Source organism: Orbicella franksi, chromosome 9, assembly GCF_964199315.1.
Source record: "Orbicella franksi chromosome 9, jaOrbFran1.1, whole genome shotgun sequence".
In the NCBI taxonomy this organism is placed as follows: domain Eukaryota; kingdom Metazoa; phylum Cnidaria; class Anthozoa; order Scleractinia; family Merulinidae; genus Orbicella; species Orbicella franksi.
The window spans coordinates 27,288,765-27,312,909 of record NC_138153.1 but is presented as its reverse complement, the minus strand read 5'-3'; the positions used below and the strand labels follow the sequence as shown (position 1 = coordinate 27,312,909).

Below are 24,145 nucleotides of genomic sequence, written 5' to 3'. Positions count from 1 at the left end.
AGAACGCTCACACTTAGACACACTTTACACACTTTACGTTGATCGATCGCGAGAGAATCAGCTTGCTTGCACATCAAATCGAACAGTTTTTCACTGAATGGGTTCTGACTGAAAGTAATCATTGTATAGTAAAACTTACAGTTGTCCTTTGCTTCATTTCCAGGGTTTAAAGAAGTGCGATGTCTTCGGTACGTGCTGGAGAAGATTTTGAAAAACAAGGCTATTGCATTCTGAGGCTAAACCCATGTACCATGAGTGGTACATCTTTGCCAGTTATTTCATACATCGATGTGTTTACAAAGAGAAAAACAGATGGCATTATACAGAGGGTTTAACGGTTTTACTTTTACTTTACCCTTCAGGACGGGCAGGTGAGTTTGACAACGATAATTTGCTTAATGCTAGTTTAAATCATCAATCTTCATCATTTTTTAGTTCTTTTGACATGCGTTATCCTATTGGAAGGCTTTATAATTTGGGGGTTTCTGCGATTTCGGGGGGGGGGGGGGGAGAGGAGGAAGCTAATCCCAGAAAAATTGTGTAGGGTACAGTTTTCCTGCCCCAAAATTTGATAATTTTACAATATTTCAAACCTGATCATTTAGCCAATACTCTATAATTTTCAGACCTGCCTTTTAATCAGTTCCCCAGTCCAGACCAATGTTAAAGGCAATTGTTGGTCTTAATTATAATGATTAAAAAAGTAGCTTCTTCCAAAACCATACTCAGGTTAAGAGCAGAGTGCAAAAACCATGCCTATTTCAGACCCGAAAATGGCTAAAATTTACCACCCTTTTTCAGACCAAAACGGCTAAAGAACGATACCTTTTGGTGCCACACATACCTATAAAGCCAACGTTAGGGAGTTTTCCCCAATGCAATCAAATATGTTAACTAAAGTAAACTATAAATGCTTGGGGTGAAACATTACGTAGCTGCTTTCCTATCCAATTGTTTATGGTGTTATAGTTGATTATCTAAAGCAAAAAAAAAAAAAAAAATTATCAGACGTTGTTCTTGTTGGAACCAATCTCCAGTAGTGAATGTTGTGATTAGCTGCTGATATGTTGAACAAAGGATTAAGATGGATGAGTTCTAATCTACTGCGAAGGAGGTAGGGAAGGGGGAAGAGGAGATTGGGTTGTACAGCTAACTCAATACAACAAATGTGATGCTAGTTAAATGTCTGAATGATTTCCTGTTCTAGTTTGAGACCGTCAAGTGATTGCATAGCATTAAGTTCATGATTGTTCTAAAACGGACAAATGACCGCTTGTTGGACGTGCGTTCGGAAATGCGTGAACTGTTAGCGATGGAATAAATTGAAACTATCCGTTACATTCAGCGCTTACAATTTGAAGTAAACAATGTCTTTGACACTGATGAGGGGAGAAACATCTTCTAAATAAAGTAGAATATTTTTGAACTTGGCAGATTCCGCAAAATTCGAAAATGTCATTAAAAATTTCCTCTCATAGATTTCGCCCAAAATGAAAGATAATTTTCGCACGTTCTGGCTTTTGGTGACGTCAGTGGAAGGATTTGAATGGCAAATGTTTTTACATAAAAAAGTATTTAATGAGCTTTCAACCGAACTCATAGCTAATTGCGTCCGTATATTTATGTCTAATTCAACTTTATCCTATTAAGTTTCCAATCCAGAGTACAGCTTTTAAATTTCAACTGCCAATCAACATGTCACTCTTTGTATTCCTCGAGAATTGAGGAACACATCTCGTTAGTTTAATAAGCACGTGTGTTTCGAATTTTTGCCACCCAAGAAGAGTTTATTGCTTCAAACCACCGGACTTCGAGATAACGCCAAACTAAGTTGGCCTTGCTGTTTCTTCCTACGATCTGATGACGGTTTCTGTCGAAAACGTGTTCTCAATAGCCACGCACTTTAATTAAACATTGGAGTAAAAAGCACTGAAGATTATCTCTTAGCTCTCGTTAGCAGGTGGCCAGAAAAGAAATATTATGGACGATTGAAATTACGTGCTTATGCACTTTCCGCAAACTCCACCATGCAAAAACAAAAAAATTTCGTGAAAGCATATCATCTATTTTTAGCTATATCTGCCATGAACTTTGTAGTCAAATTTACTGAAAACTGTAGCACAATTTCATCGCTTTTCATCTACAAGAAAACCCATTACTGGTTATTTATAACCACAAACTGTTTTTATTTTCCCTTATGAGTTTCTTACAAGTATAAAGGCGCAAATTGTTTTTTTTGTTGTTGCACTTATTGATTTCAAAGCTGTATCAGTCTTATAGCTGATATCAGCTCTTTCAGGAGAATCTCAGATGAACTTGTTGCGACAAAACTTGCAGAAAACGGGCTTAGAGTTAACAAAACCATCAACCTGTTTTTATTTATCTTTGTTTCCCTAGTCATTGCGTGAACTATGCTATTTTAAGTGGGTTCTCGTTCACTCTTAACCTTCATTTTTCCGTTTTACCATAATTGGGTTTATCGAAACGATCGGTAATCTATGAAGTTACTCTGTCGCTCAAAGCGGTTGAAAATCATAATACAGTCCTCGACTTGAGAACTGCACTTGAAATTTCAGTTGCCATTTTGATGCAGCGACACATCTTTCAAAAAAATGCATCACACTAAAATACTATTAGCAAATCCAATACTAGCAATTGTATTATCATTTTCACTAGCTTGTAAGAGGGAAATTTCCACAATGTCGCCTTAGCTACGAACCTTTTTTTTTTTAGGCGTAACAATTGAGCAAGGAGGAACCAAAATGTTGCCGTTCTTTTCGATTCATTTTCGAGTTGCCAGAATTTTGAACTGAATTTAAAAAGTTCTTTTGAACTCGTTGAGAAGTGAGAAGTCTTTACGTCATTTTTAATATCTCCCCAAATCATAATTGGTTTCCATTCTAAGAATCTTTAGTTCTTTTGCCAAATCTGGAACGTTCCATATATTTCAATCAAGCCACTGCAGGTCGGTCATACTGGGTCAGTAATAGGAAAATTGCTGTCAATATTTTTTAGCTTACAGTATAAATTCAAGTTTAAATAGACTAGCTTTTCTCTCGCTGGTCTTAACTAATCCAATCAGCTCATTGGCGACCGCTTTTCAGGCTTTTTCAGTTTTGGCCGGAGTTAATTCTTGTCATTTAGTTGTGTTAAGATCTCCCTTACATGTGTCTCACGTGTCTTTATTTTGGTTGTTCGCAAATACTATAGGCTGGGACAGGGTTATTGATAGGAAAATAAAGCATTTTATAGCGGTTATTTCAGGAAGGAAGGCAATTAGCGTACGATTGAAACACCCAGCAAGATCTCATAGGCTGTTTTTGAAACGAAACACCCACGGCTGACTGGTGAAATAGCTCAGAAAATTTAACGCGACAAAGCTTAAAGAGCCCAACTTTCTCGCTTTCCTTCAGTTTTTTCCTGAAATGTCAATGCGGAGGTAGTCAAGTTGACAAAGAGCTAGTAGTGTTAAATTCACCTTTTAGTGACATAAGCAATTTGGTAGCATTCGACATCGACTTCCCCAAGTCGCCCAATTTGTCAATATTTGGTTTAAAAAAAAAAAAACAGAACAATGAAGTGATGTGTCACTGTTTTAGCCAATGAGCCATCTCGTCAGCGAGGAACAAAGTTTACATAGCTACTCTGATGGATCATCCTAGTTATCGAATTTTGGTGTTTGTGGTTAGGTTTTTGCGGGGTATACACTCTGTAATGGTTTCCCAGTTGTTTTGGTAATCCCTCGATCGGCGTAAATTGGAAAATTAGCTATATAAAGATGAGAGAGTTGAAAATAAGCATCACTCCGTCATTCAGTGTGTCAATATCAATTCTTCCCCCTTTTTTCCAGTTTGTTTGTTTTTTCGGCTTTTCAATTATAATTTATTCCTAAAGTTATTGCAAACTAAAGGGAAGTTGTGCCATTGTTTTTATAATTGACGGGTCTTTCTACAGAAACACTTGCATAATAACGGAGCCTTTTCTTGCCCAATGGGACACGTTTAATGTAAATTAAAACGTCTTAAATTGAAGAGGAGAAACTCCCTTGTATTAGAACTTTCCAGTTGATCATAAATGTTCGTATATCGCGAATATTTTCCTAATGTTTGGAAATATATTTTGTTCCTAAGATCATGCTTATTTCGCAATACTTGAAGTCCTTAGGCAGTTGACAGAAAACACAGCCAATCAGCTGTCTTTATTTTGCTACCTTCATAAAACATTCATCACTGGCATAATGCACAGGGATATTTGCCTTCCTTGAATTGTCATACAGGTGAATTCGTTCTGTGAAAACCATCTCGGTTCCATAATTTTTTCATCTTTGGATTCATTTATTCCGGTAAGGCCTATACTCATTGTATGTTACACCCGCGCATTTAAAGGATTTCGTTTTTTGTTTTTTTCAACAGATATTAATTTTACACCATAGAGTTTCCTCAGTTCAACACTTTTCCATGGTGTGTTTTCAGTGTTCCTTCTCGATCTATCGGATGCAAACTGTTAAAAATTCATTAATCATCGAAGTAATCGAAGGAATTACAAAATTGCCCTCAAATGCGAAAATTGAACATATCAATTTGCGAAAATCGAGATGGATTGGAAGAGGATTTCGTTTTACAAACCGTACTCGTTTCGTGTTTTCGAAATGTTCTCATAATCCGTAACTATAGAAACTTTAATTAGCGCGCTGATGATTGACATTCATGCTTTCCACTTGCGTAGAACGTACATGAAATATTTATCAGTGCTATCAGCGAACATTCGAAAACTGGCTCAGATCGATCTGCATTTAGGGCAAGTCGCGAGTGCCACAACGTTCTCTTGTAAAGTTGTGCTGTAAAACAGCCTTCAATTGACAGGATTTTTGTCTCATTTTACATTAAAAAAAGGTAACAGACCTCAAACATGAGTGGAGGCTCGGCTAAACGCCGAACTCGAGGAGGCGGCTTGGGATCTCAGGCTAGCCTTGGCGATGAACTTGAAATGCATGAGAAGGGTAGCCGACCGCCATCTTCGCATTCGAGGAACGCTTGGTCCGACGATCTGTTAAGCGGCGGGCATGACGAGATCGATTTTTCTCCGCGAGCACCCGCTTCGGCCGCTGTGGATCTTCCTTCTGCCATGGAACAAGAACCGGTCAACCATCAAGCCCGTGTACCCGCGGATGTTCGAGCTCCGGGCACGAAAAACGTACCTGTTGGTTGCTGGACACGGTTTAAAAGGATCATTCGAGGTAAGAACTGTTTCCTCGAGTCACAAACTAGGTTAAATTTCCCACATGTATCATATATTTCGCCTAAGAAATCAGGTTGTAGAATGCGCACGATTTTCTTCTCGATCTTACCTAAAGCGCCGTAAGAAATGTAATGTCACGTAATTTGGATGATAATTCTCTATGGTTCAGTTCTCTTACATTTTTGCCTAGTGAGAGTTCAATTGTCTACGGTTTCTACGCTAGACTGGCTCGTTATTGTACAGCTTAATCCCCGAAGGAAGACAAGATGAAAAGAGGGAGCTGTAATTACGCGTTTGCAGAAATTTCGCTGCGTTGCTGTAATTAATCCATGGTAGATTTGAGAACGAACAGTGCTAATGCGGGTTTCACTAATGAGGGCTGTTCATTACACTTTGGCTGTTTTCCTCGATGTCTCTAGATCTGTTATTTCGGAGAAAGATGTGAAAGGATCTAACTTATTTGGCCGCACATTCGGTTTGCCAGAACGTTAAAAATTTAATGAACACTCGGGCAGGTGTTTTGTCTGCCAATAATATTCATGTCAACCTGAGTGAACTAAAGCCGAACTTCTCTTCGGCGTAAACGTTACTGTATTTTCCTCGATAGAACTTTCAGTTGTAATCCTCACGAATTATGCTTATGCGATCGACAATGTTCCAAACGAAACAGTGTGTGCTTGCGATGGCCATTGAGAACTCGTTGTATCAGATACCTTGCTGATAGGTTTTCCTATTTCTGCGGCAACTATCTTCGCAATTAATTATTTATTCCACTTAGATTTCAGTAAAATTGCTACACGACTGGGAAATTTTCTGACTGCTGTTTAGAACCCGTTTTATCCAATAAAAAGAGAATTTATTGTATAGGTCAATGTGTTTTGGGTATTATTCTCTCGAGTGTCGCATTATATTACTTGTATTGGTTTTGCATAGGAAGGCGAAGGCCGGAGCGACGTTCAATTTCTAGTATTAAATAACAGCCGTAGAAATGGCACTCGTTTTCCATTCCTAACAGGAGTTGATTGCAATTTGATTATTCCATCGGGGTTTGTAATTTTCACGGGGAAAATGCGGGGCTTATTCGCAGTTTGAAATTAAGAAAAATTCTAAAATAAACATCTGTTTGGGAACACAAACTGCGCTACACAATGGATGCACATCGGTCAGTATGTTTCCATCGCTACAGTCTATTAAGGAGTCAAGGCGGTTACCTTTCGTTCTGCAACCTCATTACTCCGAGGGGAAACCATTTGAAGGAGTATTTTAAACTGAAAGACTGTTTTCTGCAAGTTTCCTTTGTTTTCGAATCGATTATTCGATTATATTTTTTGAATTTATGTGCCTGGTCAAATTTCAATATGCGGCTTCGCTCCTTATTTCGAACAAGGCAACAATTTTTATTGTCATTTAAAGAATGAACTAGGAGGTTGAAAAGTAATAAGAAAACATATCTGGAGTTATCTTGGAACCTTTCAAAGAGGAATAAGTGTTTTAATCATGTTGATTAAAAAAAAAAGTTTATTTATTTTAGATGTTCTCCTATTTTGCATATTTGAAGATCCATAGCAGCTGTCTTTATTTTACTAGTATCTTAAAAAGTTAAACAGGTACAGCTAACGGTGGCCTATCGCTCTAACTGGCGGATTTAGCTTACACAATCTAATGTCCCATTTGGCTTTATTAAATTTACAAATTTTTCTAATAATTATTTTTGAGTGTCACACAAAACTGTTACACTGGGAGTTCGCTCGCTTTCATCTGGCATACTTTGCGGCCATTGGATTTTGTTAAAATAACCCTCTAAATCTCCTTAATGAAATTATCACCTTCAGTAAATAATTGCCATGAAGTTGCAAGTTTTTTTGATGTATTTTGTTCAAAAAACAACAACAAAAAACACTTGCAGAGAATTACAATATATTCAGTTGCAGAGTGCAAAGAAATAAAATGCATAAGGTATTTCACATACTTGAGTTGACATTTTTCTATAGTTTGAGTTACTTGAATATTTAAGTCTGAGTTGAAATCATCAAAAGAAAATTTTTGATATATTGTAAAATTATTTCATATATGATAACAATTTATATCATTTCATTTTGTATTCATTTTTTCAAAACACAAATTTCTATCAGAGATATTTTGTCTAAATTGAGAAGTTGTTATTCAATGGTCATCAGTCAATGTGTTGGCCATTGTTAAACTTTTAACTTTTCATGAATGGAACCTATTGCAGTTTAATACAAAAATCCCATTAGGTTCGCATACATTTAACAAATGGTAAACGCCATAGCGTGCACTATTGAGTTATGGATGCACGCGGGAGGTTGCTAAGCATGAAAGAAGCGTAAGAGTCTTGCTAAGCACGAAAGAAGCATAAGAGTCTTACTCTTACGCTTCTTTCATGCTTAGCAACCTCCCGCGTGCATCCATAACTCAATAGTGCATGCTATGGCGTTTACCATTTGTTTTATAACATAACATTGAGACATTGGAACAACAGAAGTCCTTTTATTGAGCTACATCACAAAAAAATGTTCCTGTAGTCTTACATGACAAGAGAAAACAAGCACGCGAAAATTCATTTATGACAACCGACTGCACACCAGTAACTCAATAAAGTTTCATCTTCAGACAACTGTGAAGACAGTTTCCCATTTCTGGCAGAAGGATGTCGGCCATTAATTTGGAAACAATATCTGTCAAAAGATTTGCTTTGTAAACATTAGCAGACACGTCAGCAGCATACACGCATGGGCAAATAGTAGACGCTAAATTGACCAATCAGAGCGCGCGCTTTGCTTTAGTTCTGTTATAAATGTAGTTCGGGAGTCTCATTCATTTAGGGAGTAGAGGGCTTGTTTCATGAGGTAGATGGCAGACACTGACTCGAAGGCTGAAGGGACAAGCAGCTAGGGAGGTGTAGAGTATCATCATCATCATCATCATCATCATCAACATCAACATCATCATCACAACATGACATTATGACACCAATAGTGCGAGTGGTCTAGGGTATGATCTCCCAGAAATTGAAAATTGAAATTGTGAGGCTCTGACAGAAATGCTATTTTATGCATTCTCTTGGAGTTATTTCCTAATAACAGAAAAAATCAATTTTGGAAAAAGTCAAAATGCCAAAAATATTAAGGATCACAAAGGCTTTTTTCAGTTTTTATCCTACAGCGTTAGCGTAAATTATTGAAAACTTATACCACATCTAGAACCTATGCCCCCTCCCTAGGTACATGTACAGCCATGACTGTCCTCTGACACAAAGACAGTCAAGGTTCAGTCACATTGCAGAAAACTTGTGTTTTCCCTAAATTACTCTTTATAACTTGCACAAGTATTATTTTGCGAATAGTAGGCGGCTCCGAAATCAAAGTACACCATAGCTGGTTTTTTAGCTGGTGGCCGGCACTTAATGAGAACCCTGGTCATTAAATGTTTGACCTGGGCTATGATTAGCCAGCCATTGAGGAATTGTTTTGTTTTTGACTGGTAGGGTTTTGGAGAACACGACAGACAGAGGATACTGACTCAGATCCTGAGACTCATGTGAAGACCACCTTGCGGGAGCTGATAATCTACCTGGTCTTCATCACCATCCTCTGCATATGTGAGTAAAACCGGATATTGGGTTTTTGTAATGTCAGTCAGGTGACCTTAAGGTCATTCCCCAGTATTGCATTGTGCATCCCTACTGCACATAATTTCACGCGTGATTAGCGCGCGCATATTAAAAAATGGCGGCTTTTTCTTTACGGCTGGACCTCGCCATAGAGGTAAATCGTCATTTTCTCGCAAAGGAGTATGGTGACCTATCATTTTTTTCTGTTGTTTTGAATTGAGTACTAAATTTCCCTTTGTAAAATAAATATTGACCAATTCTCAGTGTAGAACAAAAAACAATCATCGGAAACGTCAATTTAGCAAGCAATCGTGACTACAATCATGGTGCTATTATAAGGATTTATATGGGTGTAAACAAGGTGCTGTTGGTCCTAAACGAGCATGGGGACCCCTCATTTTTATTTCAGAATTTAATTTCCTATAATATAAACAATTAATAGGCAAAGTTTCTCAAAAATCTCAGTGCAGGTTCTATTTCAGTGGAATGACCTTAACCCTTTAGCCCCTAAGGCGAACGGCAGTTTTTCCCAAATTGGCAAATAAAGACACTCTGCCTGTGTTCAATATGCCATTTGAAAGCCACTAATCAGCTTATTTAAGAATTGACATCAGCAACTATGAAGGAGGTAGACATTTTGAGAGAAATTGCTTTAAAATGAGAAAATAAACGACTTCAAAAATATATCAATCTTCCACTATATTAGGTATACCCCTTAACTATAGCTTATTTAGCAGCTCTTAGAGCATAGCTTGAGATGAAACAAGTCTTGCATTCCATTTGCATCCTGAAAAAGGAACTAAAAACTTCTGGGGGTAATCAACCATGTCTTGGATGGGAGGGGGTCAAAATTTTATGACTTCAATGAGTAGATCTTCACAAGACAATTTTCATGGCAAAAATTCATAGAAATCTATCAAATATTCACAAAGGTATGACCTTGTGTGCCAATTTGCACTCTTAGGGGGTAAAGGGTTAAATGGACTTCAGGACATGAGTGTATAATTTGGTGGTCAGAAATGTTAAGACCTTATATTAAACTTTCACATAAAAAATTGTGATTGGTTTATGGTCTTAGGCAAGACACAAAGTTTTGTTACTTTTCCCTGCCAAGTGTGAACTATGTAACACTGTGATGTTTCTATGCACCAAACTACAACATTTCTCCATGACCCATGACAGGGGCAAATATTGAGCTTGGCAATCAATGTTTGTCCTGACATTAGGTACACAAGGCACAATGATAGTGATGATTCTCTCATAAATGTAGTGGAATCCAATAGAAGATAAAGACCATCAGCCTACAAAATAAATGCATGAAACATTGCAGAATGACAAAGACTGAAAAATCTTCTTTTTTTCAGTGACATTTGGAATGACAAACTCCACCATGTACTACTACACCAAAGTAATGAGAGGTAAGTAGGATGTTTACTCGCGAATGGGGCAACTCCCATATGAAAAGGTTCGGGATACTCATCGAAAAATTTGTCGAATTTTAAACCCCTAAAGGAGACCAATCTGGGTGTGGTTCGGGCTTTATTTGACCCCTAAAAGACTACAGTAGCGAGTAGACCAGACTCAAGAGACGAGCAGAAATTGAGCCTAGAAATGGAAATAGGAACGTTTTTTTACTACTATTTCTTTGAGTGCACCCTGAGAGATACTTTGACAGCGAAAGTGGTGTTTTGTCACGATCACCCTAAGTGAGACCAGAATCCTTGATTTATACCCCTGAACGAGACGTCAAGCATCCACAACCTTTCATAGGGGAGTACCCCCGGGTGTTTACTCTGTCTAGCTGTGAGAAGTCTGGTTGTTTAACAGTAAGAGTGTGCATACTAGACTCTGAATTGAGCAGTGAGCTAGTCTGAGATCGAATCTTGACTGAGATGCTTACAAGGTTACAAGCAACTCAGTGCTGGAGTAATCTTACTGAATTCTGTGATGGGCCTCTAAGATTGAACACAGACTAAATACATAACACAGCTTTCAGTTAGATTAGATCAAGCTAATTGAATTTAATTGTGCTTGTGTTGATACCTTTTTCAGATTTGTTTGTGGAGACAACAATGGAAAACAGAAACACTTTCAAGGATATAACCACAATGAAGGAGTTCTGGATGGTAAGCTAAGAACGTAGAACTGGAAATAAGGAGAACATGATTATTATGAGGATTTCTGGCAAAATAGGATGTGAAACACAACAATGATGTCCTAATTTACAATGCTGACTAAACAAACTTGAGACAATATGGTGTAGATACATTTCTTCGAGAAAATAATCCTTCCCCAACTTAAAAGATTCTGTGATTTAATTGGCCCAAAAAATTCCATATAGATGGTGGAGCTCAACTGCAGTGACTCAAATTGGCTGTTATGTGCGTAAAGATTTAGTGGGGATGTAAAATTCAACTTATTACTTTTAGCAAAATTTTATTACAGTCTTTGAATTTCCAGTTCAGTTGCACCTATGGTCAATGAGCTGTTCTTTTTTTTTTGCCGATTTCTACAGTACACGACTGGTCCATTGTCTGACGGCTTGTACTGGGAACAATACTACAATGACCAGAATGTATCGAAAGAGGATCTTGGCTACATCTATTTTGAAAACAAAATCCTTGGGCGACCACGCTTCAGACAGCTACGAGTCAAGAATAATTCCTGTGTGTAAGTGAATGTTGATACCGTTTTCCCCTCAGTACCTTTGCAGTACATAAAAGGTTGTACAGGTTCCATAAATCTGAATTAGAAAATAACCTGGAGAAACAAATGCACCGATTGGTTTAAAATCATGTTTCTACTAAACAATTAGATTATGAGCTTGAGATTTCTATCAGGCATAGAAATCGAGAGCGAATAATCTAATTGTTTTAGTATAAATCTACTAGTCATTCAAAACTTTATCTAAATCCTCTTCACAGACACTTCGAAAACACCAAGAAGAGGCCGTCATTTTGTTAACAAGGGCACACTGCTACGCTACTGACTATCTATCACAGAATAGATAGTGAGTAGCATAGCCAATCAGAATGTGGCATTTGTGATAGAACGCTCGATAGAAAGACAGAACTAGCATGAGCTGTTGACATAATGATAGCATGAGCAAAGAGAATTTACATTTTGATGATCAAAGCAAGTTTTTTTCTCTTTTTTTTTTGTTGTGGACACTCGTGGGAGTTTGGGAGAACTTGAAAAAGCTGTGGAAACACTTTCCTGTTGGCTCATGTTCCCGCAAAATTTCCTTGTTCTCCCAAACTTGCACTGGTGTGTCTGTAGCTTGATAGAAACATGGAGCATGTTTTCAATTTTTTAAATAAAAGCATAGCACTTTTGCATTACAAATACCAGCAAGGGCAGTGATTTTAATTGTGTTAATGTTCTTTATTTCAGTGTACATGATGATTTCAAGAGCGTCATCCATGAATGCTATGCACCTTACTCTCCAGGCGCTCAAGATGAGGATCCATTTGGCTTAAAAAATGGCACTGCGTGAGTGAAAATCCATTCCATGTGAATAGAAATCATTCCTGAAATCATCAGGCATGCAGTAGAGATGTAATAAAATTAATATTGTACTAACCTTATCTTCTTGGTCCATACTGTAAGTTACAGATCCTCATTTTTTTTCCCCTTCAATTTATGGCCTGCATGTTTGGCACTTAGGCCATAAATTGAAGGGGAAAAAAACTCAGTCTGTAACTTACAGTACAGACCTCAAACTCAGTTAGTAGAAGTATTTATTACCTAGCAATAAAGTCATAGAAAGAAGCTGTCATCTATTTATGGCACTTGGCTTTTGAATGTGAATTTCTCTTTTCACAAACTTTGAAGTAAAATCCATTGTTTTCTACCACAGCTGGACTTTCAAGACAGAGAAGGAGCTTGATGGCCGGTCACACTGGGGAAGAATTACATCATATGGTGGCGGTGGGTTTACAATGCTTCTAGAACCCAAAAAGGAGGAAACAAAGAAATTGATTGATGAGTTGAAGGTCAGTATGGCTTGCTCCATGAGCAGGCAAGATGAACCAAATCCTAGACTGTCATTGGCTACCCTAGCAGGCAAGATGGCAGTATCTTTCCTACCCAGGATAACCTGCTGTGTCCCAGATGATAATAGTGCTCTTTTTCCATATGATACATCCTTTGTTGACCAAGCTTGTTTGGTCCAGGTGGCAAGATGGCTAGATATTTGCACGTTCATGGACCTCGACTCATCTCAGTCCTTAAAAAAGAAAACACGCAACAAAAGAGAGAACTTGTTCAATATCCAGCCATCTTGACCACCTGCTTGGTCACCAATCCATATAATACAGCCCAGTCAGTGACAGATATAGCTAAGAAATAGCTTCAGATTGGTCTAAATGCAGTACAATCCTGCCTCCTTTGAAAATGTGGCAGTCACCTATCTAAAGTCACCTTGTTCAAACAGACACCACCCCAAAAGCAGAAAATGTAAGGTGGGGGACTTTCCTATAGGTATCTTCCTTAACAGACATCTCTTAAAGTGAGACATAGCTGTACACATCTCTGATCCAGACAGTCACGAATCCAAACAGTTGCTAATCCAGACAGTCACTAATGTAGAGACCTCAAGAACAGCCACTTCTCTAAAACAGACACTTCTCTCAGGCAGTTTCTTCTAAGGCAGGCAGTCAGGTTGCTTGGCTTACCAATAATGAAATACAGTGAAAACCCACATATAAGAACCTGGATTTTTCCAAGTTAGTTTTAACAGGTTTATATATATAAATGAATGACAGATCTAACTGGAGAATCTCAGCCTAACAAGCTCTTAAAATCCAGGTTCTTATACACAGGTTTTTTACTGTACAACTTCCTTGAAAAACAGTATTAAATATTGTTGAAATTCTTTTTCAGCAAAACTTGTGGTTAGACCGTGGAACAAGGGTTGTATTCATCGACTTCACAGTTTACAATGCCAACATCAACTTGTTCTGTATAATCAGGTAAGTCAGATCTTGGCATGTGTGTTTCAAGTCTAGATTCTTGTGGTTTATATCAACTAAACATAATAGACTTAAAAATCCCAACTGGCAGGAGACAGACCAGTTGGCTATTTACAAGCATGACTGAGGAGTTGAACTAGGGTCTACCGATAAACAACTCCAGCTTAGTGGTCAGAGCAGGACTTGAACCTGCGCCCTCCGGATTTCAAGTCTGGCACCCTAACCACTTGGTCACACTGCCTCCTCTTTAGACATCGCCACACTGAATAAAATGGGGGAAGTTCATAGGATGGAGGTCCCCTTTGCAGCTTTAACTCAGGGGGAAGGATTCCAATGACTCAGATAAGAATTTGTGAAGTTGACCATGGACCAGAATACGGAGGGAGATGATTCAGTAAAGCTGGCCAAAGTGAACCAGAGTGGCCAGTAAACTGTGCAATGGAAGCCACATCTTGCCTGAACATGCTCTTGTACTGTACTGCTGAAAACGTACTGTTTTCTCCTTTAGTTACCACTTAACAAGACTGACAGCCGACTCTTGGAAGTTAACTAAAGTAAATCACAATTAAATGTGCTCAATCCAAGTCTAATATTTGTTCCTGTTGTGTTTTTCCAGACTGGTGTTTGAATACCCAGCTACAGGCGGCTGTATTCCGTCCTTCACCTTCCGCACGGTCAAGCTGATTCGTTACGTCACCGCCTTCGACCACTTCGTCATGGCCTGCGAGGGCATCTTCATCCTTTTCATTATCTACTACACCATCGAAGAGATCCTGGAGATTAAGAAACACAAGCTGAAGTACTTCAAGAGTTTCTGGAATGTTCTCGACATTATTGTCATTTTCCTGGGCTATGTGGCGATAGCCTTCAACCTCTATCGTACCTTTGCGGTGGACCACTTGCTCAAGGGGCTTTTGGCAGACAACACGCAATACGCAAACTTCGACTCTCTGGGATTCTGGCAGACCCAGTTCAACAACATGGTGGCGGTGGCCGTATTTTTCGCCTGGATCAAGGTAAAACAACAACTCGTACGTTTATTCTGTCTATAAGGTGGTTTCTACTAGTGGTTGTAAAAATATTTGTTTCTTTTTCTACAATGAAGAGACATATATTAATTTTGTTTCCATCTAAATCAGATGCGACAAACTAAAAGTAAGTTTGCTCACGTGTCCGAAGTTTCCCGCGCTTTTTGTGGAGTAAATTTCCCGCGCTTGTTGTGAGTTAAAGTTCCCGCGCTTGTTGTGAGGTAAAGTTCCCGCGCTTTTTGTGAGGTAAATTTTCCGCGCTTGTAGCCGACTACATAGCCTCTTGTTAGGGTTGGACCATTCGACTTTTGAGGGGGGATGATTTTGAGAAAAAAAGCATCTTTCATTATTATGTGGCAAGGTGGTCTCGGGGTAAATTCGAGCGTCTTGATTGGTTTTTTCTTGGTCGGGATACAGAAATCGATCTTATGGAAAGTTTATCGCTTTGCTGTCGTTGCCATGTTATGGGTTTAACTCTATTTAATGTAGCTGTTTATCTTCTCCATAGGTGTTCAAGTACATCAGCTTCAACAAGACCATGACCCAGTTGTCAGCCACTCTCAACAATGTAGAGTAACATTTTTTCTTTTTTAAAAAAATAATTATCATTAAATTATTATTATCATTTGGTAAATTGAACATCCAAGGTATTGATTAACTTTGGACTTTCATGTAGTTAACAGTCGCATATTAAGACAACTTTAAATGAACGTTGTCCATATGATTTAGGGCTAGCCTTACTGAAGAAAATTCCCCCTTGAGTGAACACAGGCAGACAGACTGTTTTGAGACTGCGAGCCCCGTGGGGGGGGGGGGGGACTCCCATATAAAAAGGACCGGGGGTGCTCGTCAGAAATTTTGAAAAGAATCCCTAAGAGGTACCAAGATCCTGTTTTTTGTGGGCGTGGCTTGAAATTTTTTTCACTCCTAAGAAGTACCAATTCTAAAACAACACATTATCTCCTCTCATATTTTTTTCGGCTCAATACCCTAAAAGTTTGTTTTCTTTCTCTTTCGTAGTGTGCCAAAGACGTTGGTGGTTTTGCAGTCATGTTCTTCATCATCTTTCTCGCGTACGCGCAGCTGGGTTACCTTGTGTTTGGCACTCAGGTGCGCGACTTCAGCACGTTCGAGGACGCCATGTAAGTATCAGACTTGGATGTGAAGGGTTCTACTAACATCCCCTCAAATACGGGCGTGGCCGTTCACGCGAGTGCAAGCAGAACTCGATTTCCACGCACGTACAGGCGCGCTCAAATCTGAACACTAAAAACCTGTACGAGTGTAATACTTGTGAGAAACCTTGCAAAGAATAGCCAACTAGGCTCTGGACGGCTTTGGTAATTCTCACTGTGTTATAGGTTCATGACTCGCTCTCGTCGCGCGGATCTCACTGATTCCACGCGCGTACTTATAGACCTCACGCGTGTAGACCACGCGCGCGTGTTTACTGAACCACGCAAAGCATTGCACATCGCAGGCATAAACGCCTTGCATTCAAGTCTAATTCATTTCTTTCGATTTTTTGGCGTTTCGATCTGATCTTGGAATTCATGTGCACTTTTTTTTTTTTAATTTTTCCTTGTAGCTTTACACTTTTCCGTATTATCCTGGGTGATTTCGACTTCCATGCTCTGGAGGCTGCCAACCGTGTCCTTGGTCCAATCTTCTTCATCACCTATGTCTTCTTCGTGTTCTTTGTCCTGCTTAATATGTTCTTGGCCATCATTAACGACACGTACGCTGAAGTCAAATCCAACATCGCCACCCAGAAGAGCGAGTTTGAGATTGGTGACTACTTCAAGAAGGTAGGTGAACTCCAGAGTGATCCACATTGTATTTCTTCCTACTAGCAATTGGCTGTCAGGTGCGGACAGGTAAAACGAATTAAGAAATTGATCAAGGAGGCCTTTCTTTTGATGTACCAGAAAGTTATCGATGTTAATTTTGAAAGAAACGTAATGCAAGTGGTTAGAGCACTTAATACTTTGAGACTTAAAGGAGCTTCATAATGGTTTGCACATCTTGTAAAGTTTAGCTTAAGGTGGCTGAACACAGTTGTTGATACCTGTATTTCATTCACCTATTTCTCTAAAACCCTTGATCTCTAGGTCGCCAAAAATGGCAGCAAGCAAGTTAACAACACAAACTTTGGTTTTTTGATGGTTAAGCTGACATTTGTGCCGTTGCCATGGCAACATGAATAAAGATGAACAGGCCTTTAAAATTGGTTTTGTTTTATTTGCAGAAAATCTAGTCATTAGATTTTCTGTATAATTTGCAAGCAACAAGCTTGTAACGATTCTCACAAGTTAACACCATTTTGCTAATAATTTAACAGAGAGATCTTTAATTATCCCTTGTTGAAGGTTCACTGGAATATCTAGAATTTCCTTTATTAAAGTTCAATTATCTTCAATACTCCAATAACTTATTTCCTAGAGTATTTTCGTGCCAAATTTCGTGAAATTCTAGTGAGTGGTTCTCGAGAAATAGGCGTACTTCCGAGAGTGCAATTTTTCATCAAATCGCAATTTTTTGACTTACTGCGCATGCGCTGCATTTAACTGGGTTCTTTTCGGTAACAAAAAAAAGTTGAGAATTGCTGGGTTCTTTGCATCGTTACCTTTTCTAACATATCTTTGTAATAAATGACGAAAGCCATCAATGCACTGCGTTCAATTATAGAGAAAAATAGCACAGATACTGCGGGTGTTGAGTAAATAGAATGATCGCTCTCTTGACGGCATGTTTATTTTTTGCAATCCTTGCGCGCGCGCTGAATTGCATCAGCAAAAGCGCGCGCGAAAACTGTGTTCGGCCACCTTAAATTTTTCAAGTTCTTCGTTTGTAATCCGTGTCAATCTTCTCCATCCTTAACCATCCTTTTTCCTTTACGGTTTATTATTATCTTTTGGTGTTTTGCTCTCTCAATAAACGATTATTTTCAGGTTTCCTTCGAATTAAAGCAATTCTGTTCATGGCCAAAATCACTCAAAATACCGTGACTGATCTCCTTTTACTCAGTCAAAAGTTGCGTTGTCGTCAAATGAAAAATCGCGCTGTTAACTCTGCATCTTCGCAAATGTTATCACTTACATTTGTCTACCAAAATGACACCAAGGTTGTTTAATTTTTACACGTGAATATAATTTTAAAGGCAAAAAGAAAAAGTTAAGGGAGTAAAATGCACTGCCCTATAAGTTTTGCAAATGTAGGTTTATTGACGCTTCGTAAGCACTGGTCTTATAAAAATTATCCAAAAAAAACCAGCCCTAAGTAAAGCAAAATAGTTGCAAGCGCTTTGTCAATTTGTGCGGATGTGTACCGAAGGAAGCTCTAGAAAATTTAGTCGAAAGTTTTCATTTTTGCCGTGCAACGGTTACGTAATCAAAATAGGAATTCGCCCCGTAAACTTTCAACTGAACCAGGGGGTTTACGTGGAATTTGATTCAATTCCATGGGTGAATTTTATAAAAGCTTCACCTTGTAAGTTGAAAAGCTATATCTGGAATTTAGGGACTGTTTTGAGTGCTTGATCTATCGTTGCAAAAGTGTCTTCGTACTCCCGACTTTAAAATCTTACTTAAAAACGTAGCCGGTGAAAGCGAGTCAGGGTATGTTAATTAAAGAACCTCTTTGGGTTGCATCTTACAAATGTAAATGGAAGACTTGCGATAAAACTTTGCTGCAGAACGAAACTTTAAAGAACAAATTTTGTCGTTTTAGCCTGCAGAGCAGAAAGCTTGCGGTATAAATTGGCAAGAAGGAGGTTTCGTGTCAAATAGTAATTAACGTGTTTGTAATGTTTCCCGTTGATGAGAGTCCGTAGACAGTTTTTTGTTAATAATAAATAAACTTGTCTAATTTCCTGTCGAATTCTGCATTTTAAAAGAGAATTTATGGCACCTACTTATTGTGCTTTCGGCTCCTTTGTCTTTTGGTCGCCGTAAGGTATTTCAATAATTGCTGTGCTGAAACATCAATAAAGTAGTTTATATTTTCTTTCACGTTCGTAATTATAGCTAGGGGAAATTCTCGAAAATGGGAAATTCTGTTGTTATTTATGAACCCTGGAATTCGTCTAACATGTAAATTGCGCCATTAAGTCTGAAACAAAAGTAATTTTACAATCGCTATTCTCAGCACGTGGTGAAACATTCGAAGAAATTAAAAGCAAGGAATAAAAAAGAACAGGTGTCTTAAAAGTTTGATTTTCTGTAGCCAAGATTATTTTTTATGCCAGTTTTCCTGCCGCGCATTCAGCTGTTAATTGTCGCCTAGCAACCGCAGAATAGGTCATCTTTTTATTGGCTTTGCCAAGAAAACGGTAAACGTTACTGGTCTGTTATTGGCCGTGAAATTTGTCTCCGCCCCAAACACACCAGGTCTGTCGCCATTAAGAACCTTTCAACGGGCTGGTGGCCCTGTTTTTGTCTAAAATTATGCAAGTCTAGAATCGTAAACCATTTGGCGCGCTAGAAATTTCATTGGGTTCTTTGATGAACCATGTTTACCTAAAAGCTCTGTAAGGGCTTCCATTTGCGAGCGAAACGTTAGCGGTGATGTCGGCGTTCTGATTCGCTTTGTAGGGATACCAAAAGATGTTGGATAAACTGTCCTTCAAACGTGAGAAGATCCTCGACATCCAAAAGGCGCTGAAGTCTGCCGACGTAAACCAAGACAACAAGCTTGACTTCGAAGAATGGCGAGCGAACTTAAAATCGTAAGTACTGTTCATATGTTGCGCTTCTCTACACCGAGGAATTAACTCGAACCAAAAAAAATTCTTTTAAGGCCTCTCCTTTTTATTCAACCCTTTTTCCAAGGTTCAGCCTTGGGCTAATAATTCATGTTGAAGTTATACAATTGCGCATGCATATTTAAATATTGCTTTCAAACATCCAAGTAAGTGTCCCTCTTAATAAATAATAAGCAAATATACGTGGGTTATTTTCGTAGCAACCTTCGCAGGTTTTACCACCCGTATCACGAATACCTATTTAAGTTTATCAGTGATATGTTAAATTCAGTTAACTGATACGCGTGCAACCCTTAACTGTTCCTTCCACTTAATTCTGGACGATAAAAATACACAGTAACAATTTGAGGCCCCGTCCACACGTGTCCGGATATTTTTGAATCCGCAACTTTTTCTTTCCGGATTCAAAAATTTCCCCGTTCACACGGGGGAAAAATATCCGGATTTGCTGCCGACTGAATTCGCCGGATGCGTGGGGACGGAAGCCGTTCCGGAAAGAAAAAGTTGCGGATTCAAAAATATCCGGACACGTGTGGACGAGACCTGAAATTCCATTCAACAAGCGACTGATCTTTCTGTCGATTTCTATACGACAATGCAAACTTTTCGCATCCCGATTCGATTGAAATCCTTTTAAAATTCCTCAATTTTTACAGTTGTATTTTACGTTAAGGTTTGTGGATAGACCTGTTACTTTTATTCGGTGTGATGGCTCGAGAAAATTCCATTGAAACCCTCTGCAAATGAAGCAAAACATGTGGTGCAGCTGATGCAACGGTGCTCGACTTTAAAACTTTTTACCTGCGTGTTGCTCGGTGTGAATTTCTAAACAAAACAAATAGTGGTTCAACTTTGAGCCGGTGAGTCGGTTTAGAATTTTTTTTGTGCGCAAAGTAAGAGTGGAAAATTGTTAAAGGTTGGGTTAAATTTCTGAATTTTATGCTGCTAAGTGACTGTTTTCGCATCTGTATGCGGTCTAATAAATTATTATCCCCGGCGTGATCGAAGCTATATGTATCAAATGCGGTATTAGAATTAAACATTTTGTTACAAAATTTGAGCGATCATCGCCGCGTGAGTGGAGGCCAAAGACGATTCGCGAATGGGTGTGGCAAGGGTCTCTGTGATTAAACTTCATCCTCAAACTGGCAATACCAGCGTGTAAGTCCCGAGAAACAAGAGCTTGCTCAGTTAAAAGAAATTTCCTTGATCTTTTGATAAATTCTCCCGGCTTGTATTGTAAGAAACTTATCGCGACCAGTTAAGAGAATTTATCTGTAGACAGGAAGTGTTGTACGACTCATACGGTTGTGTCGTTTTTGTTTAGCCGTGGCCATGCTGATGCAGAAATCGAAGCGGTCTTTGCCAAGTACGACTTAGATGGCGACAGAATCTTGGACGAGGAAGAACAGAGAAAGATGCAAGAAGATCTGGAAGGACAGAAGGTCAGATTTCTAATCAATCTTGGGCTAAATTCGAGCACTTGGCTGTTGTTTTGAGTGTCATCCTTTGATACTGTCTTGCAAGATTTTTAAAACTGTCAGACATAGAAATAATTATTCAGTTGTGCAGTTGAGCATTTGTTAGAATTTCAAGTAAAAATAGTAGCGCTGATCTTCCACATTCGAACTCGCTATCATCTTATGCTTGCATCATGTAGGCTGAACTGAACGACGAAATCGAGGAGATGGAACGAGCCAAAGAAACAAAGAGTGGACGTCCCAAGAGCGCCAGCAATGTTAGCAGTGATGATAGTGACGATGACGAGGGTTCCACCGGCGGACTGAGTGCGCGAGCCGGCTCAGCTATGGCTCGATCCAATGCTGGTGGGGGAGGAGTCTCGTATGAAGAATTCAACGTGTAAGTTGTAGGCGATAGTACGTGGCCGCTTTCGTTAAGTTGTCCAAAGGCTACGCGAATATTTACGAACTATTCCCCAACTTTTCCGAAGATTACCGACGATTTTTCGAAGGTGGCCGAAGATTACCGAAGACTTCCGAGCAAGATCCGAAGATGTTTCGATCATACGCCAACAGATTTAAGTACAGTTCAAGGGTCAAAAAATGATATCAATAATGACATCACACGTTTGGATAAAAATGATATCTTCATTTGTGGCGTAGCGTTGTTATCGATTTGTAACCACACAGTACATACCACTACATTTTTTAAAATAAAACCATTTATTGAAGTTAAACTACACCACCTCTCCCTTTCAAGCTCAACCTTGGGCGTAATCAGAGTTTCATTGGAAATCAAAGACGTCTCTGACCAACAAGGCTAAACTTCATGCAGCCACAAATTACATGAAGTGGCACCTCTTACGTGAAAAGCTAAGAGCATTTGCAAAGAGATCAACTGGGGCACGTATCTTAGACACCTTGCAGTAACAAATTTAAGGAACTTTTCACTTAATAAAAGTAAAACAGAACCTTCATCATGTTATCTGTGGTTTGTGTTTTAGTCTCAGCCGCCGCGTGGATCGCATGGAACACTCCATCGGTAGCATTGTGTCCAAGATTGACGCGGTCCTTGTCAAACTTGAGGCCATGGAGAAGGCCAAGCTGAAACGACGCGAGACTATGGCTAGACTGCTCGACTCCATCGCTGATGTAAGTAGACAGCAAGAATAACAGTCACGAAACGTAACGCATTTTCACGCCACGGTTTTTTCCGGGTGATGTAAGACTTTCTTTTTTCCCTCCTCAGAGTGACCGAAGTGAGCGCAGCGAGCGGGATCTGAAACGAGATCAGATGGAAAGACTGGTGCGAGAGGAGTTGGAGCGCTGGGACAGCGAGGCATCCATGAACCGCGAGGGCAGCCCCAGTGGTTCCCGGGCTGCCACGGCTAAATCCAGCCGCGGATCCCCGTCACGAGCTTCCCAGGCCTCTGCTGGCTCTGCCAGGATGCATGTAAGTATTTTTTTTTTCTTTTCTCAAAATTTCAATTCCTCTTACTGATTTTCATAATTTTCCTTCAGTGTCAGTTTAGAGAATTAAGAGCCCCATCAGGACGATACCCTAGTTGATGGTTTTCCTTATTCTTATCTCTGTTTGCTTGATCACGTGATTCCGTAAGGAGAAATTGAAGTTTGGTCTTTGTTTCTTCATAGGACCGCGATCGTGAAGGAATTCCCCCTGTGTTCAACGAACATACAAACGTTTAGTTCTCACGGATGCAGTCGTCTTCTGTTAAGAGAGCTTGGCATAAAGTACTGAGTAAAAATCGACATAGTCAAAATATAGATTTAATTTATTTGCCTGTCTGTTTTCCGTCCACTATTCAAGCATATATTGTTAATTGGCTTCCACATTGGAGAAATTTCGTTCGTTGACCTGTTTTCGAGTTAATAGCTTTCAAGAAATGCTTCAGAGTATAGTAATAGCCGGCAGTCGTAATTTCACACGGTTTCCAAAGGAGAATCTCTTCCCGGATCTAACCGATATTCAGTGCCGTAAAAAAATTCTGATCGGACGTGAAGTATTTATTCTAATTTACCGTCTCTATTTCACATTTAGTCTGTCCCAGACACTCTATTTTGTCTTGAGTTCGTGAAGATCGCATTTAGCAGAAGTATTAGCCGCAGGTAATTTTTAAAAAAAGCCCGAATTCAAGGGGGTGGCCCAGGGGAATGACAAAATTTGCGCCCTCTTCGCGGCCGTTCTCGCGCGTTCGCGCTCAAAAAAGAAAGTAACTCGCAAGAAAAAATAGGCGCCTGTTAACAGACTATTTCAGAATCCGTTGGCTACTTGGAATCTTCCCTTCTGAGTGAAAGAGAAACACGTGTGAAATTATGAATTAAATAGTATACCTTACAAAACCAGTGCATGTTCGTCTTGTGGTTTGTAGTATTGTGTTAGAGGCGAGTTCATGTAGGGCGTAATTTATTGCAGTAGATTTGTACATACGATAATTTAGAGAGGTCACGCGGGTCTTAAGGTAAAGTCACGTGGGTCTTATATGGTTGTCACGCGGTTTGCACGTGGTCAGAAGCTTCCGTAGACAAACTTCTTTTACAGAAGTGATTTGTGAATACTCGCATTGAATTTGATAATCAAGTTTATCCAGCAATCAAGTTTTTAAAGGTTTGGTTCTTTTACATGCAGGACTTGATCAAGATATGGCTTTTGAAAGTAAGAGATTGAGCACATTTTCATACGGAAGATAACATTTTTGTGAAATGCAGAGTTGAAAACTTCAGTGTATGTTTAGGAAAAGGTCTTAATGCTGAAGGCAAAATGCTACTTGTTGGATTTGGTTTTGGAGCCTTTATAGATCGCTTCATTGATCCGTTGTTAATCTAACAATAATTGTTAAAATAATGACGCCACTTGTCTCTTAATTGCATCCGACTGCTGGCAGTGTAGGAGTAGCCTGAGTTTAGACCGCACTGATGATAGTATTTATGGTAGATTGGTCGTTCTTGTTTACTTGAATGCATATCATATTGCTCATTAAAGGAGCTTTTAATGTTGATGTTTGTTGTTTGTTGGCTTGTTTGTTTACCACACT

General features: G+C 39.2%; 2 protein-coding genes across 3 annotated transcripts in view; both read left to right on the top strand.

Annotated features, from left to right (window-relative positions):
- The window catches only part of LOC145497159 (uncharacterized), a 171,838-nt gene that overhangs the window by 30,157 nt on the left and 117,536 nt on the right, over positions 1 to 24,145 (top strand). The gene's annotated exons all lie outside the window — the stretch shown is intronic.
- Positions 152 to 24,107, top strand: LOC145497153 (polycystin-2-like protein 1). 2 transcript variants are annotated; one of them, XM_081476955.1, is made up of 19 exons: positions 152 to 371; positions 4,893 to 5,236; positions 8,744 to 8,857; positions 10,234 to 10,287; positions 10,922 to 10,995; positions 11,385 to 11,539; positions 12,263 to 12,361; positions 12,729 to 12,864; positions 13,754 to 13,842; positions 14,459 to 14,858; positions 15,379 to 15,438; positions 15,891 to 16,012; positions 16,459 to 16,678; positions 19,463 to 19,596; positions 20,960 to 21,077; positions 21,293 to 21,492; positions 22,097 to 22,244; positions 22,342 to 22,545; positions 22,746 to 24,107. In XM_081476955.1, the coding sequence occupies exons 2-19, from the start codon at positions 4,909 to 4,911 to the stop codon at positions 22,797 to 22,799; spliced, it is 2,709 nt and encodes a 902-aa protein (XP_081333081.1). In that variant the 5' UTR covers positions 152 to 371; positions 4,893 to 4,908; the 3' UTR covers positions 22,800 to 24,107. The 2 variants fall into 2 exon arrangements, with proteins under 2 accessions (XP_081333081.1, XP_081333080.1); XM_081476954.1 differs by lacking the exon at positions 152 to 371 and adding an exon at positions 4,251 to 4,342.

Coding starts and splice junctions, on each gene's coding strand:
- LOC145497153 (XM_081476955.1), top strand. CDS start 4,909: ATGAGTGGAGGCTCGGCTAAACGCCGAACTCGAGGAGGCGGCTTGGGA. Junction 12,362..12,728: donor GGCTTAAAAAATGGCACTGC/GTGAGTGAAAAT, acceptor TTTCTACCACAG/CTGGACTTTCAAGACAGAGA. Junction 14,859..15,378: donor TATTTTTCGCCTGGATCAAG/GTAAAACAACAA, acceptor TCTTCTCCATAG/GTGTTCAAGTACATCAGCTT.